The 16,519-nt window shown below is 43.3% G+C and overlaps 1 protein-coding gene across 1 annotated transcript in view; it reads left to right on the top strand.

Moving 5' to 3' along the window:
• LOC129702779 (phosphorylase b kinase regulatory subunit alpha, liver isoform-like) overlaps positions 1 to 16,519 on the top strand; it is a 77,008-nt gene that overhangs the window by 33,086 nt on the left and 27,403 nt on the right. Inside the window, exons 13-22 of the mRNA XM_055644754.1 lie at positions 1,687 to 1,794; positions 2,566 to 2,644; positions 5,384 to 5,518; positions 7,437 to 7,546; positions 8,211 to 8,355; positions 9,915 to 9,993; positions 10,100 to 10,278; positions 11,378 to 11,557; positions 12,523 to 12,611; positions 16,311 to 16,447. Of these exons, the coding sequence (XP_055500729.1) occupies positions 1,687 to 1,794; positions 2,566 to 2,644; positions 5,384 to 5,518; positions 7,437 to 7,546; positions 8,211 to 8,355; positions 9,915 to 9,993; positions 10,100 to 10,278; positions 11,378 to 11,557; positions 12,523 to 12,611; positions 16,311 to 16,447 (1,241 nt within the window). The remainder of the gene's footprint in view (positions 1 to 1,686; positions 1,795 to 2,565; positions 2,645 to 5,383; positions 5,519 to 7,436; positions 7,547 to 8,210; positions 8,356 to 9,914; positions 9,994 to 10,099; positions 10,279 to 11,377; positions 11,558 to 12,522; positions 12,612 to 16,310; positions 16,448 to 16,519) is intronic.

Raw genomic sequence — 16,519 nt, 5'->3', positions numbered from 1 at the left:
TGGTTTAGAACGTTCACATTGCGCCAGATTTGTGCCCTCAAATGCCCAGAAAAATACTGCGGGATATAATGGGCCCAAAATGAGCTACTCGCAACTTTAAACTTTGTATAAAGGGATCTTAAGAAGCCCTTTTTAATGTAAAAATAAACAGCCTACCTCCTGTTGTCTGCTGTATGAGACCCTGCCGGTTGCCGGTGGTCACGGGTTTAGAGGTTAATTTTTAAACTACTACAACAATTATATAAAGCCTTTAAAACTAATAATAGCTAAAGCGACGGAATATTCCAGCGATTTTCCATTAATAATTAACTAGGCTGAACATCCTCGATTTCAACACCATTATACCATCAAAACTGATCACCAAACTCGGTAACCTGGGCATCGACCCCTCCCTCTGCAACTGGATACTGGACTTTCTAACCAACAGACCCCAGTCTGTGAGGTTGGACAAGCACACCTCTTCAACCCTCACCCTGAACACCGGCGTTCCACAGGGCTGTGTGCTGAGCCCCCTCCTCTACTCCCTCTTCACCTATGACTGCACACCTGTACATGGTACTAACACCATCATCAAGTATGCAGATGATACAACGGTGATTGGCCTCATCAGCAACAACGATGAGTTGGCCTACAGGGAGGAGGTCCAGCACTTAGCAGCATGGTGCGCTGACAACAACCTAGCCCTTAACTCCAAGAAGACTAAGGAGCTCATTGTAGACTTCAGGAAGTCCAGAGGCGGCACGCACACCCCCATCCACGTTAACGGGACGGAGGTGGAACGTGTTTCTAGCTTCAGGTTCCTGGGAGTCAACATCTCCGATGACCTCTCTTGGACCCACAATACCTCTACTCTGATCAAGAAGGCTCATCAGCGTCTCTTCTTCCTGAGGAGACTGAAGAAGGTCCATCTGTCTCCTCAGATCCTGGTGAACTTCTACCGCTGCACCATCGAGAGCATCCTTACCAACTGCATCACAGTATGGTATGGCAACTGCTCTGTCTCCGACCGGAAGGCATTGCAGAGGGTGGTGAAAATTGCCCAACGCATCACCGGTTCCTCGCTCCCCTCCATTGAGTCTGTCCAAAGCAAGCGTTGTCTGCGGAGGGCGCTCAGCATCGCCAAGGACTGCTCTCACCCCAACCATGGACTGTTTTCCTACCATCCGGGAGGCACTACAGGTCTCTCCATTGCCGAACCAGCAGGTCGAGGAACAGCTTCTTCCCGGCGGCTGTCACTCTACTCAACAACGTACCTCGGTGACTGCCAATCACCACCCCCCCCGACACTTATTATTATTTATTCAAATCATTTGCTATGTCACTCTTCCAGGGAGATGCTAAATGCATTTCGTTGTCTCTGTACTGTACACTGACAATGACAATTAAAAATTGAATCTGAATCTGATTGGAACAGCCTAGGGAAAATCGCATTTTAAACCCGCCCCCCTCCAAACGGCGCCAAAATCGCGCACATCCGCAGCGACAGATTTTGAGCGACGCTTCAGGTAGGCTTTGCAACATACCTATGTCTGTCCACATGAATGATGCACACTTTATTGTTCATACGTTTGTGAAACACTCACTTCATACTATTGGTGGTTACATGTATTGTAGTTTGGTCGCTTTGAATATCCAGGTTGACCATGTGTTTACAGTTAGATGTAAGTGTGTCATTTTTGTTTCCAGGTGGATGAGGAATATAAGAACCCACATACGGTGGACAGAGTTGTGAAAGGAAAATTGCCTCATATGTGGGGGCAATCTTTGTACATCCTGGGGAGTCTCCTATCTGAGGTAGGCACATTACAATCAGGTTAATGATGGTGGGACAATAGTTTCACTCTGGCTTCTAAAGGAGACACTAATAGTGCACCATGCTTTCCATATGGATATTAGCCTTTCCCAGTTCATCCAGAACCAAGATATACCAGCCTCAGAATCAATCATGATTTCAATGGACACAGAACAGTGCAGGAATGGGCCCTTCGGCCCAAAATGTCTGTGCCAAATATGATGCCCAAAAAAATGGATCCCTTCTGCCTGCACGTGATCCATATCCTTCCATTCGTTGCATATTCAGGTGCCTATCTAAAAGCCATTAAATGACACTCTATTGTCTGCTTTCACCAACACCCTGGCAGCATATTCCAGGCACCCACCACTCTTCGTGTAAAATAAAACTTGCCCCGCACATCTCCTTTACACTTTTCGCCTCTCACCGTAAAGCTTTTAATGCATCATCAGTCGTTCTTAAATAATTAGGTTGTGGTCATGACTTTCTGTGGGGAAACTTGGAGCCATTAAATTTATTACTATGGAAAAATTATATTTGAAAATCACTAGAATTCTTTAACCATTAACCAGCAAATGTTTCCCACGGACTCACCTCTCCCATTTCTTTGATTGTTCATGTACTGCTGACCTGTTTGTCATTGATGTAATGCATGGTGAGAGGACATAATCACGTCAGGATAATGAGAGAGCAGCAACTACTACTGTCAGCTATCATCATGAGGCAACAGCAGCTGACTATCACCATTCATTTGGTCTTTATTTGTTTTGCAGGGATTTTTAGCTCCTGGTGAAATTGATCCCTTAAGTCGAAGACTTTCTACAATTGGCAGGCCTGATGTTGTTGTCCAAGGTCTGTCTGCAGAATTCTACTCTTCAGTGCATGTATAATGTTGTTATTACACAAAGTAGCTTTGCTGAAAAATGTCTATAATGTTTCCTTTTTTAAGCTCTCCTGCTCTTGGAAATTATTCAACAAAATATTGTGTATAATTTCTTATCTTTTATCTTAATTTCTTAATTCTATCATAACAACAGTTCTAAATACCATGCTAGGTGGGCTTGATGTCGTAACAACTCCATTATTAAGATGCTCCAATGATGATTGCAATAATGTGCACTGTATCCATTTCTAAATAAAATGTTCCGAGGTGAGGCAAACATGGTAGGTGCTGAGCAGCAAGTTGTGCAAGGAATTACCAAAGCCTTGTCATGCAGTAGGTTTGAGAGTGCTTTGGAGAGAGCAGCCTAGGTAGAGATAACTGGTATCAATGCACAGCTACAGGAGCTTGTTTTGAATGAAGCTTTAAGAGTGCTGTTGGTCTGATTGGAGAAGGTTTGAGAAATTGCGTGGACGAGTTGGGCTGAAGGGCCTGTTTGTATGCTGCCTGACTCTATGACTCTAAGAGACTGCAGACGCTGGTATTTGGAGCAACAGTGTACTTAAGGAACTCAGCGGGTCAGGCAGCATCTGTAGAGGGAAATGGACAATCACTGTTTTGGTTCAGGAGGCTTCGTCTAGACTGAAAGAATAAAGGGCAGATGTCCAGTACAGGAGGTGAGGAGGAGGGGTGGGACAAAAGCTGGCAAGCAGGGAGATGTTGATTGGCACATGGAGTCAGATGGGAAAGGGAAGGAAGGAAATAGTGATCCAGGTTGGGAGTGATAGGTGGAGCCAATAAAATGGCTGCAGATGATGGAATCTGATAGGACAGGAAGGTGAAGCATGAAACCCAAAATGGGAGGTCGGGAGGTTAGATGGGAACTGTGGATGGGGGGGACCCAGTGGAACGAATACGTTGGGAGCGGATAGATGGAGTGGGTGGGAGGGGAATGAATCTGGGTGAAAGGAGGCTGGAGGCAACGGGTATTAAAAACAATGGTGTGTGTGTGAGCACACTGGGCAGATCAGAAGAAGAGTAGAACAGGTTTTGAAGAAGGGTCCATACCTGAAACGTCACCTATCCAAGAGATGCTGCCTGACCCACTGAGTTACTCCAGCATTTTGTATCCCTTTGTGTAAACCAGCATCTGCAGTTCCTTCTTTCTACATTAACTGCATGCGGCCTTGGTGATCGAGCGGATGAGCTCTTGGTGATGGTTGAGCAGATTTAGTTGAGTAGACAGAGTGATGATGGACAACAGTTTTATATCATCAGGTGCCAGTCAACTGCAGTTTAAGGCATTCGGCAGTTTTATATCTCCCAATCAAAGTGCTCTGTGGAAGATCGGCCATGGGTAAGCAGGCTTTAATACTCCTGCATACTTAAATTGCGAATAGTTAGGGTTACTGAAAAGTGAAGTTGGAGAAAGGATGGAGCATATTCATGGACCACGATTGGAATGTTAGGTGATTTGGATGGTGCCAACCATATTTCGAATGTTAATCTCCTGACATCCTGAACATGGAGACGCCTCCAACCAGGCACAGTTTGATTTTGTCGCATTTAGCTGAGCACTGGAGTAACTCAGCGGGACAGGCAGCATCTCTGGAGAGAAGAATGGGTACTTTTCGAGAGACCCTTCTTCAGATAGTTATGAGAGATTTAGGTGATGTAGGAGATGCAATGAGTGAAAGATCTGCCTAACGATGAAAAGATTGTTGTTGGGTGAAAACCTGATGCGACATAGTCCAGATGGAGAAGTTAGAGAATCAATATTCATACCACTGGGCTGTAAGCTGCCCAAGCGAAATATGAGATGCCTCATCGTTTATTCACTCTGATGGGGAGAACTAGGAGAACGATAGATACCCTCTTAACCTAGGGGGGCCTCATCTATGATGGGAGAGGGGAATACCCGTTCCCTAAAGAATGAGGACATCTCGGATGTCCGGGCATGGAACACATCAACTTGGGACGCACATGCGGCACAGACAGAGGAATTGGGGGTAGGGGATAGAGTCTTTGCAGGAAGCAGGGTGGGAAAAAGTTGGTTGAGATAGTTGTGGGAGTCAGTAGGTTTGTAATAGACGTCAGTCAATAGTCTATTTCCTGTCTGGATGGAGTCTGTGAGATTAAGAAAGGGGAGGGAGGTATTGGAGATGGTCCAAGTGAATTTAAGTGCAGGATGGAAATTGGTGGTGAAGTCCATGAGTTCTGCATGGGTGCAGGAGGTAGCACCAATGCAGTTGTCATTGCAACAGAGGTAGAGTTCGGGGATAGGGCCAGCTATTTATTTAAGTAAAATGGGTAATTGGGAAATGTTAATGAATTGCCTTCAATGAACTGATATTTGCATCAGTAGACAATAAAGCCTTTGACAGAAACTGCTACCGAGTGTGGTCTATTGCTTTGTTATACAACCCTTTCTGCAGAGTAACATTTATAGAACAGTTTTGTCAGCTGAATATCTCAATATTTTTTAGATTATGTTGTCGGCAAGATTAAGTGTAAAGAAATGTAAGGCCAAAGGGAGAAAGTCATGGTCAGTGGTGAGCTTTAATCAAAAAGGACAAAATGGCCATTTGCAATTTCAGCACTTTCAAAAACATTCCCAAACCACCTAGTCTCTTGTGTAGAAAATATTTGTTGAAGATTAAAGTTCATTCATTTTACTGGGTGTAACTTTCTCATTCTTTCTCATTGTACAGTGTCAATATTGGCTGAATCTGAAAAGATAAAGAACATTTTAGCAAAGCATAATTTGGATGTCGAGGCTATATCTGACGTTCTTCCAATCAGAGTACAGCCAGGAAGAATTCTGAGCCACATATATGCAAAGCTGGGTAAGTGTTGCATAAAGTAGCAATGTTACAACATTTTGAGATTTTAAAAATCAAGTCTTTAATTTATCCCATCAGATAAAGCATAAAAAGAAGTTTAATTTGACACCTAATGCACTTTCATATCTTCAGTATTAAAAAAGTTATGGCCATTTTCATACTCGGAAATTGGCATCTTGTTCCCTATTGCTTTTTCATTGACTTAACACAAAAGCTGTGATCGAGAACATTTAAAAGCCGATAACGTTCTTAAAATTTAAGAGAACTGAAATAAATTTTCAGTTATTATGGATTGAAGCAATCTGAAACAAATATGAAACAATCTTACTTAGATGACTTGAAATTAAAGCATATAATTAGTTAGTTACCTAATTGTAGCTAATTACAAAATTCAATTACTAGATCTAAACATCTATCCATTTCTTAAGAATAGATTAACATTTTTAAATAGCCTAAGTGTCCAAGTAGCATTCACATAAGAATTCACAATATAACATAATTTTTAAATCTCATTGTCATGGATTTATAGGCCAAATGGAAGGAATGTAATGTAAATACCTGTAAATTAATGGCCATTTAAATCAGCTTGCGAGTGGGATTTTCTGGAACGGGACCATTTGAAATGTTCAGGATGCGGTGAATTTAGTCCCCATATCTGCAGCTTATACTCTGACAGTTCGTTCGGGGACTAAATCACCGTTTCGCAACTTAAAATGTGAATTAAATACATCTTAAGAAACACTTTTATACATAAAAATAAACTACTTTCTTTTACCTGGTCCTCCATAAAATCCGTCCCCGTTGTCGGCATTGGCAGCTTCAGAAGCTGATTTTAAAATCAATCCAGCGATTTACTTGCACTCCAACAAATATAATCCAGGACCAGGTCGGAAAAAAAACCCCGTTTTAACCCCGCCCCCCTCCTCAAACGCGCCAAAATCGTTCACACGGCCAGTGGCAGATTTGCAGCGCCGCTGAAGGTAAGTTTTGTAACATACCTACATAAAGCTGATAAAGCATTCATACAGAGCACTGGATAAATATAGAATGGGACACAACCATTGTAATCCCAGGGAGGAAACGTCAGGATCGCAACAAACATTGTAACATATAACTGAGTGAGAATTAGGCAAATGTAAACACATAAGATAACAGAAAGCATTGGAATTCATGGCCGTCCGAAGGGGGGTTGCGTTGGGTGCGACTCACCCCCCTTTTTTTCCCCCTAAGAAAAAATCACAAAAAACCCCAAAAAAACCCTGTGGCGGATCCCGCTCCCCCTCCCCCCCCCCCCCCCCCCCCCCCCCCCCCCCCCACGCCCCCAGGGGCCAAGCCATCTTTCCCCCCCCCACCACCCCCCCCAGCTGGGCCCAAGCCACCCCCCCACAAGCCCACGCTGGGGGCCATGGAACACGCCACCCCCGCTGGGCCCACGCCACCCCCGCTGGGCCCACGCCAACCCCGCTGGGCCCGCCCGGCTCATGCCACCTCCGCTGGGCCCGCCGGGCTCATGCCACCTCCGCTGGGCCCACACCACACTCGCTGGGCCCACGTCACCACAGCTGGGCCCAAGCCACCCCCGCTGGGCCCACGCCACCCCCGCTGGGTGAACGCCACCCTCGCTGACCTTCGCTGGGCCCACGCAGTTGGTGATGTGCAGTTATCAGCCCTGGAACTGGAACAGTTTCAGAGGAATTGCCCATTTGGTCCCTCAAGCCAAAGCTTCACCACTCAGTAAGATAATAGCTGATCACATCAACACTTTCCTGCCAGACTGCTCAATCCGTGTGCCTTAAAACCTGTTAAAGTCATGACAAAATTCAATACTCCTGGAAAATCATAGCCTAGTTCTACAATGAAGCAAGGTGTTAATATGTGTATTGACGGGTGAAGAAACATGATAATTTTCATTTCCTAACAGGATGCAACAGGAATCTGAATCTTAGTGGCCGCCCATATCGGCATATTGGTGTTCTTGGAACTTCTAAGTTGTATGTGATCAGAAACCAGACCTTCTCATTTACTCCACAGGTAAATTAATCGGGAACTCAGTGATGTGTTTTGTATAACTGTTCCTGAATGTGTACAGGTTATAAATCTTAACTTTAAAGTCACCGTGCGTTTTTGCTGCATTTAAAATGTCACTGAACATTTACAATAGAATAATACGTTGGTGAAAGGACAGGATAGGAGTTAAATCTCAATTAGATACTAGGGTAACAGGAGCTGGAGCAGGAAACACAACCCATCCAGGCTGCTCCACCCACAGTAAGATCAGACCCTGAAGCAGGAGAGGCCACCAGGGTCTTCAGGTTGCCCCTATATTCAGTATGACCCTGGCTGATCAACTCCCTCTGTGAGCCAGAGTCCCAGTACCCGCAATTCCTTAATCTTTCAAATATTTATCTATCTCCACATTAGATATATCTAATGAACTGGCCTCCACTGCCTGCAGGTGCAGGGAATTCCCGTGATTCACCTCGCTCCGAGAGAAGAGATTACGCACCTCAGTTTTAGCTACTTATCTTGTACTCTTACAGTTATGTCCCCTTATCGTGACACTCTCGCTACTAGAAACATTAAATTAAACAAAATTTAAAACTAATAAAAGTGTTGACTCACCTGCCTCTGAACGTGAGCCAAGTGTTCCCGCTCTCAAATCGTTTTCAATGTGCTTTGTCTTTTTAATGAACAGTTTATTGATCAGCATCAGTTTTACTTGGCCCTGGACAATCGTATGATTGTGGAGATGCTCCGGACTGACCTTGCCTACCTCTTCTCCGCCTGGAAGATGACAGGGCGACCTACAGTCACGTTTCCAATCACAAAAACCATGCTGAGTAAGAGTTTGTTCATCTTATTAAACATTGGAAACAAACACCTGAGGTTTAATCTTAACATAATCTTAAATCATAATTACTGCTTCACGACAGAAGGAGAGTTTTGACTGTGCTGGCAATGGTTATTATTCTTTTATACTTGTTTTTCATGGTTGAACGCTTATCCGGTTACAGCACAAGTACTTTGCGATTTAATTGTAATTTCAAAAAGCATATTACAAATGAAGCTTATTTTTTTACCCATCAGCTTTTGAAAAATACATTTCATGACCAGATTGGAGTTACTGACACTGAAATACTCTGTAAATGTTTTTTAAACATAAACATTTAATTTTTTTTTTAATTTTTTTATTTTTTATTTTTATTTTTTATTTTTATGATACTGCCTGTAAGGGAAATTCATTTTGTTGTCTCAAATTGAGACAATGGCAATAAATTTGAATACAATACAATACAATACAATAAATATAGCCACTGTGGTAATGTAGGAAAAGCTTTTAGAATTAGCAATATGTGAATGGCAGATAATAATTGGCAGATGTTAATGAACGGATAATTATTGGCCAGTGAGAATGTTGGGGGTGGGGTGGAATTCTACACCAAGTGTTACTGCAGGGATGCCATTAATGTAGATGGGGCTCAATCCTGATTTTGGGTGCTGTCTGTGTGGAGTTTGCACATTCGCCCTATGACCATGTGGGTTTCCCTTGGGTACTCACTTTCCTCCCACATCTGTAAGAAGTGCAGGTTGGTGGATTAATGATACATTGCAAGTTACCTCTAGTGAGCTGGTGAGAGATAGACCCTGGGGAGTTAGATGGAAATGTGGGGAGATTAAAATGTGATTGGTGTAAATGGCTGCTTGATGGTTGGCTGGGAGATAGTGGGCTGAAGGGTCTGTTTCTGTGCTGCAACCATGAAACGTGACTGTAAACATTGCAAAACTATCCAAATGGTTGTTAGATTGGGGTAATGTGCTTGATAGGGTAGAAAGAACGTACTATTGACGCCTTTTAAGAGATGAGTTATCCTCTTAAGTCATTTGTAATGTGGTGGAATACTGACTCTTTCTAGCAACCTTTACATCACTGCCTATCACTGGGACTGTCCCCAATGTCACTGCAGATTTAAGGTAACATTTAGAGATGCAACATGGAAACAGGCCCTTCAGTCCACAGAGTCCATGCTGACCATCAATCACCTGTTCACACTAGTTTTAAGTAATCCCACTTTCTCATTCAATCCCAATGCTTAAGGGCAAAGGAAGTCAATTGACCCTCAAATCTGCACATTTTAGGGATGTGGGAGGAAACTCGTGCTGTTACAGGAAGAATGTGCAAACTCCACTCAGACAGCACCTAAGGTCAGGATTGAACGGGGTCTCTGGTGCTGTGAGGTAGCAGCTGTGCCACAGTGCCACCCTTCTTGTGTTCTTGATCCAGTCCTCCAGAGAGTATTTATTAGAATGCAAACAAATCATCTTTTTGTTCTTTGATTTCAGTATTAATAATGCACAATGTTAATGTATGCTCTTTAAACTCCACCCTTTTCTGTTCCAGCTGAGGATGGAGCAGACATTGACTCGAATATTCTTTGCACACTTCGAAAGCTGCAGGATGGCTACTTATGTGGGGCTAGGTATGGAGAATTGATTTAGACACTGTTGTCAATTCATTTTGAACTATTAGTAGATATTGTTTCATCAACCAACTGTGCTTGTGAATATACTGATTTACATTTTCAGGGTAAAAATTGGGAAACTTTCAGAATTTCTGATTACCTCGTGCTACACAAATCTGAGTTTCATGGACCCAGGTCCCGACGGCTTCCTCTTGGATGATTATTTCAGTGAGGGAAGCTTCACTCCAACAACAGAGGTGCCAGAGTCGGTGTCTGCGCATGATTCATGCTACAAAAATGATGGTAAGAGTCCTCCTCTTTACTGCTGTCTTTGCAAGTCTGACAGTCACACCTCATCTTCTAGCAGTTTCTTGTATGCTACAAATTCAGAGCAATTGAAGATCACATTCTGTTCATTAAGAGCAACTTATTTTTTAGTTACATCTTTGTGGTGAATTTTGCTTTAGGTGAACATAGCTATATTTGAGAGGTCATTTGAACTTGTATAGCTTTCCTCCCATTGAATTGAATATAGAGTAGATTAGGGGTGGCAACTAAGATGATTGTTCCTATCTTTGCAGTTTCCAGGCAGATGGGTTGTGTTATAATGAGTTTGGCAGAACATGCCATCCTTAAACTCATATTAATTCTTTTTTAAAAGACTCCCACTTCTGAACTGTCCTATTAGCTGTAATCTTCTGCCCAAGTCTGTTTTCAACAGGTCCTCTTGAACAACATTGAAATCAGCCTTTCTCCCATTTATTCCAAAATATTCCCCCACTAACACTTGCCCCACCTGACCAGGTTCGTTTCCCAAGATAAGGTCAAGTACTGCCCTGTCTCTCATCAGACTACCTACTGCCTTAAAAAACCCTCTTGGCACACTTAACAAATTCCACTTGATATAAGCCCCTTACACTAAGGAAATCCCAGTTAATAATGGAAAAGTTAAAATCCCCCATCACTATAACCGTATTGTTTTTGCACCTTTCTGCAGCACTGTTCCTCCAATTCATGCTGACTATTGGGACGCCAACAATATAATCCCAGCTGAGAGATTGCCCTTCTCATTCCTACCCATATGGCCTCAATGAAGGATCTCTCCTTAAGAACTGCCATGATGTTCTCTATAATCAGTACTCCTCTTTTGCATCCCCTTCCATCACGTCCGAAAGTGCTATACCCCAGAACATTAAGATTCAAGCTCTCCCCATCCTTCAACCACCAATCTATGATTCTAATAATATTCTAATTCCTAGTGCTGAGCCAGACTCTCAGATCATCTGACTTACCTGTGAGGTCCCTTGCATTAAGATAGGTACAGCCCTTTCACGTTACCTAACCTTCCCCTGTCTGCACTGCCCTTGGACTTGCTTGATTTTTCTTGGATTTTGGCACACAGTTGACACTGAAGACGAGCTCATGCAGTATATAAATCATCTGCTACAAAGCACCACCCCTGTATCGAAACGACTTCCTCCAACTTCCCGGAACCCAGGAATGCATCACATGTTTGAGACGGAGCACACAACTAAGGACGTATTCACAATGGTGGCCAAAGCAACAGGGTTGGAATTACCAAGTAAGTGAAGCTGGTGCACTTTTTGGGGGAAATGTATTTGAAATTTATTTAGTGATGTTTCTGGGATGGGTACTGATACCCAAGCATGGATTTTTGAGCCTGCTCCATTATAGTAATGTAATGTGTTGGCACTGATCCTGCCCCAACCCATGGATCACGACTTTCGCCAGTATTGAGGCGATGTAGAAGGTGACTAGTGAAAAGTTACCGGCACTTTCCCAGAATCAGCAAGATCGGCCACAAGCTGCAGAGAGGGAAGGATGGCTGAGGCTTCTTGGCCTGAAACACTGATGCTGAGAAACTAGCGGGGCCAGGATAGCCCCAGTGGTGTGGCCTCACGTGCAAAGTCAATCTCCCCTGCCCCATCTACCACTGCCCTCGCTGTGGTAACCCCCTCCCACAACCTCTCCATTCCACCATCTGGGCAGTGATCTCATTGCTGAACAAGGAGGTTCGCTTGGACACCCTCTTGCCCACACCCAGTGGTGTGGATGGTAGATTCTCTCAAACTGCCAAAGGGCCTCAGCATGCCGATAGTCAGTTTTCCATGTGCTTCATCCAACCACCCCCTCAAAGCAACACACTCCACCTGTGTGTGCATAGATACCTTATCCCAACACTTGCTACATGGCTGGTTCTGGTGTGAATGTGAAGTGAAAACCAAGAGCTGGAAATATTCAGCTGCCCAGTCAGCATCTGTGAAGAGAAAAGTGGAATTAATCAAAAAGCCTGCAGATCCTGAAAATCTGAAATTAAAACAGAAATTGCAAAAATAGAGGGAATGTTTGAGGTTGGACTTCTCTCCTTCTCCAGTAAATTAGTTCAACGGATATTCCAATTTAATGAGAACATAGTAAATCCTCAGAGTTTAGTGGCACTGAAGTCGCAGATAATTATGAACATTTTCTGCAGCACATGACAGTATTGGTTATTAGCGTTTCCACAATTCACATTTTTTTTATCAGGCAGCTCCATGTATCTGCCCATGAAAGTTCCAGTTGCTCATCGGAAGTGTTTGAACCTGCTGGAAGTTCCAAAAGTACAGAAGGTTAAGGTTAGTTGTTTAATACAATTAGATTCTTCTTTGATGTATGCTATTGGGCCAGACAGTTTATATAAAACAAATGAGAAATAAATCATTGATGCGAATGGTCACGGTGGCGCAGGGGTAGAGTTACTGCCTTACAGCGAATGCAGCGCCGGAGACCAGGATTCGATCCCGACTACGGGTGCTGTTTGTACGGAGTTTGTACGTTCCCCCCGTGACCTGCGTGGGTTTTTTCCGAGATCTTTGGTTTCCTCCCACACTCCAAAGACGTACAGGTTTGTATGTTAATTGGCTTGGTAAATGTAAAAATTGTCCGTAGTAGGTGTAGGATAGTGTCAATGTGCGGGGATCGCTGGTCGGCGTGGGCCAAAGGGCCTGTTTCCGCGCTCTATCTCTAAACTAAACAATACTAAACATGTATTTAGTTAGTGGTTGGTGCACAAACCAAAATGTGTCACCTGACAATGTTGTGACCCAGCTCCGAATCCAATAGCAAAGTCAAATACTGCTATTGAACCTACTCCCACTGGTATTTCGGTAGTAAATTCCAGGACGGAGCTGGGTGCTAAAAGTGCTTCTTTGTGAGTGGCATTTTGTTGGTCAGGCCGACCAAACTTGTACGATGTTCAATCACCCATGGTGTTGCTCACTGTCTGTTGTAAGATACATTGTTTATTTAATCTGCAAGCTTGATAGCATAATGATCGTAGAAAGTCAATGTTGGGCACGGTATACTGGCTTAATATGGTATGTATGACTTTCTTCTTCTCTGTTAACTCAAGCTCAACAATTATGAAAAGACTGACTAGTGAGAGTTAATTCAGCTCTTCAGTCTTTGTTTTTATGAAGTAAATCATAGGTAAATCAGTGCACAGTTCCCTGAAAGTGGAATCTCATGTAGATAGGGTGGTAAAGAAAGCATTTGGTGTGCTGGCCTTTATAAATCAGAGCATTGAGTATAGAAGTTGGGATGTAATGTTAAAATTGTACAAGGCATTGGTGAGGCCAATTCTGGAGTATGGTGTACAATTTTGGTCGCCTAATTATAGGAAGGATGTCAACAAAATAGAGAGTACAGAGGAGATTTACTAGAATGTTGCCTGGGTTTCAGCAACTAAGTTACAGAGAAAGGTTGAACAAGTTAGGGCTTTATTCTTTGGAGCGCAGCAGGTTAAGGGGGGACTTGATAGAGGTTTTTAAAATGATGAACGGGATAGACAGAGTTGACATGGAAAAGCTTTTCCCACTGAGAGTAGGGAAGATTCAAACAAGGGGACATGACTTGAGAATTAAGGGACTGAAGTTTAGGGGTAACATGAGGGGAAACTTCTTTACTCAGAGAGTGGTGGCTGTGTGGAATGAGCTTCCAGTGAAGGTGGTGGAGGCAGGTTCGTTTTTATCATTTAAAAATAAATTGGATAGTTATATGGACGAGTAGGGAATGGAAGGTTATGGTCTGAGCGCAGGTATATGGGACTAGGGGAGAATATGTGTTCGGCACGGACTAGAAGGGTCGAGATGGCCTGTTTCCGTGCTGTAATTGTTATATGGTTATATGGTTGCTGGTATATAAATAGCATTAATAACCAGAAAACTAGCAATACCAATACTAAGCCCAATAAGTTAATAAATAAATTATAAATTGATTGCGCGTACCATTTTAACACAAATAAATAAACCCAATATGAATATGAATGTGCCTGTCTTACCAGAGGGCAATAACTATGCTGTTAGTAGACCCTACGTGCAAACGCCCTCAGCTGGTGGATGTGAGTTTTTCACAATGTTGGTTGGTTCCAGCAACTCATACCAGCCCTCTCCCTGCAACTGCAGTAACGACTGAACCCAGAGCAAGTGGCCAGCTCTCCACCAGTGGTAGTCCTGAGGTGTTGCAGATGATGCCACCCAGACCTGAATGCCCCCATGGCATCCTCATATTCTCGCCCTTCAGTTCCTAACATAGAAACATAGAAAATAGATGGGCAGGAGGAGGCCATTCGGACCTTCGAGCCAGCACCGCCATTCATTGTGATCATGGCTGATCGTCCCCAATCAATAACCCGTGCCTGCCTTCTCCCCATATCCCTTGATTCCACTGGTCCCGAGAGCTCTATCTAACTCTCTCTTAAATCCATCCAGTGATTTGGCCTCCACTGCGCTCTGTGGCAGGGAATTCCACAAATAGGACCGATGGAATTCCTATCGGCAAAAAAGGAAAATCAAAACATTGGGGAGGCAATTCGGCCCATCAAGCACTTGATGTTCCTCGAACAATTCCATCGGTCCTATTACTCCACTTATATTCCTGATACCTTTCCCTCTTATGTGCCCATTAACTTCACAACCCCCCCCCCCCCCCCCATTGATTCTACTACCACCCACTCACACTAGAGTTATTTACAGAAACCAATTGTCTATTGAATGTGGGAGGGAGCACCTGGAGAAAACGGGGAGAAACTTTGCTGACTGCCTGAGGTCAGGATTGAATGCGGATTGCTGGAGCTGGGAGGCAGCAACACTTCCTGCTATGCCCCACGGCCACACACAATTTACCATTGCACTCACCATCCAAGCCCAGAGAAAGCTGTTTCAGTATCACATCCACAACTTTTATTGGTACCCCAATGAGTTACTGAATATGTCAAATAAATGGTTTGATGCTGGTGAATATGTCCGTATTTTCAGTATTGGGTTTGGGTTTGGGCCTGTCTATCTTTATGAATGGTGATTGGTCGGATAGAGTATACTGCCTGTGAATGAGTGTGTGTACACTGCCAGTTCCTTCAGCTGACGGAACATCCCACCCGTAACCTTGCTGCAGGCTTCAGACTGCTCACTGTCCGTTTCAAGCAAACTACATCCGATCTCTACTATCATGGCGAGACCAGACTTTGATGTTACAAATCTAATCTCACAATTGTCTAGCCAAGATGCTCGTCATACAGACATGATCTTCAAAGAGATGATGCTACTTCAAAATGCTACAATATAAAAGCAAATACAATCGGCAATGCCACACGTTCTAATGTTCCAGAAAACTGCAATTTAACGTGTAATCCCGTCTGTGGGCATCAATGCTCCAGTTTCATTGTATACAGCCTGTTATAATTAATTCCTCTGATGTAAATCACTGTGACCCCTAAAGCTCTCAAGCAGGTATTATTGCTAAAACAATCAAGTTCATTTATCTGATTAACTCTGCGGGACAGGCAGCATCTCTGGATAGAAGGAATGGGTGATGTTTCGGGTCGAGATCCTACAATTGCACACAATACTCCATGAGCAGACTATTCGACATTTCATAAGACTGTAATATGCAATTGCAACTCTTACATTTAGGTAACATTCCTGACTGACGTCCTCAACCCGAAATGTCACCCACTCCTTCTCTCCAGAGATATTGCCTATCCCGCTGAGTTACTCCAGCATTTTGTCTATCTGGTGCTCCAGCATTTTATGGCATCTGCAGTTCCTTCCTATACATTCATTTGTCTATTGAGTGTGTCAGTGTCTAATATGTGCCCACACATTATACGATTGCAACTTTGTTTACATGGGCTAAATGGTGTGACAGAATCATAACCAAGAAGGCCAGATTGTGTGAGCTTTCTGATGTTTTGATTCCATAATATTTTAAGAGATATTACAAATTTAGTAAATAGAAAATATGCTCAGAAAACCAACCACAGTTCCTTTTCTACCAAGTTGGATCATCGAATGGATCTCAGCTTGCCCAAGGATGCCCATGGTGATATTGACTTTGCTTCATTGGTTGAACAGCTGAAAGAATGCATTACACTACAAGACCAGGCAGACATATTATACATCCTGCATGTCATTAAGTAAGTGAAACTCCTGAAGTGTTCTGAACAATGAGACCGAGCAATTTGAAATATTTGTTTTATTTCCTTCCA

The sequence above is a fragment of the Leucoraja erinacea genome, chromosome 13 (genome assembly GCF_028641065.1).
Source record: "Leucoraja erinacea ecotype New England chromosome 13, Leri_hhj_1, whole genome shotgun sequence".
Classification (NCBI taxonomy): Eukaryota; Metazoa; Chordata; class Chondrichthyes; order Rajiformes; family Rajidae; genus Leucoraja; species Leucoraja erinaceus.
This window is presented reverse-complemented; position numbering and strand designations above follow the sequence as displayed.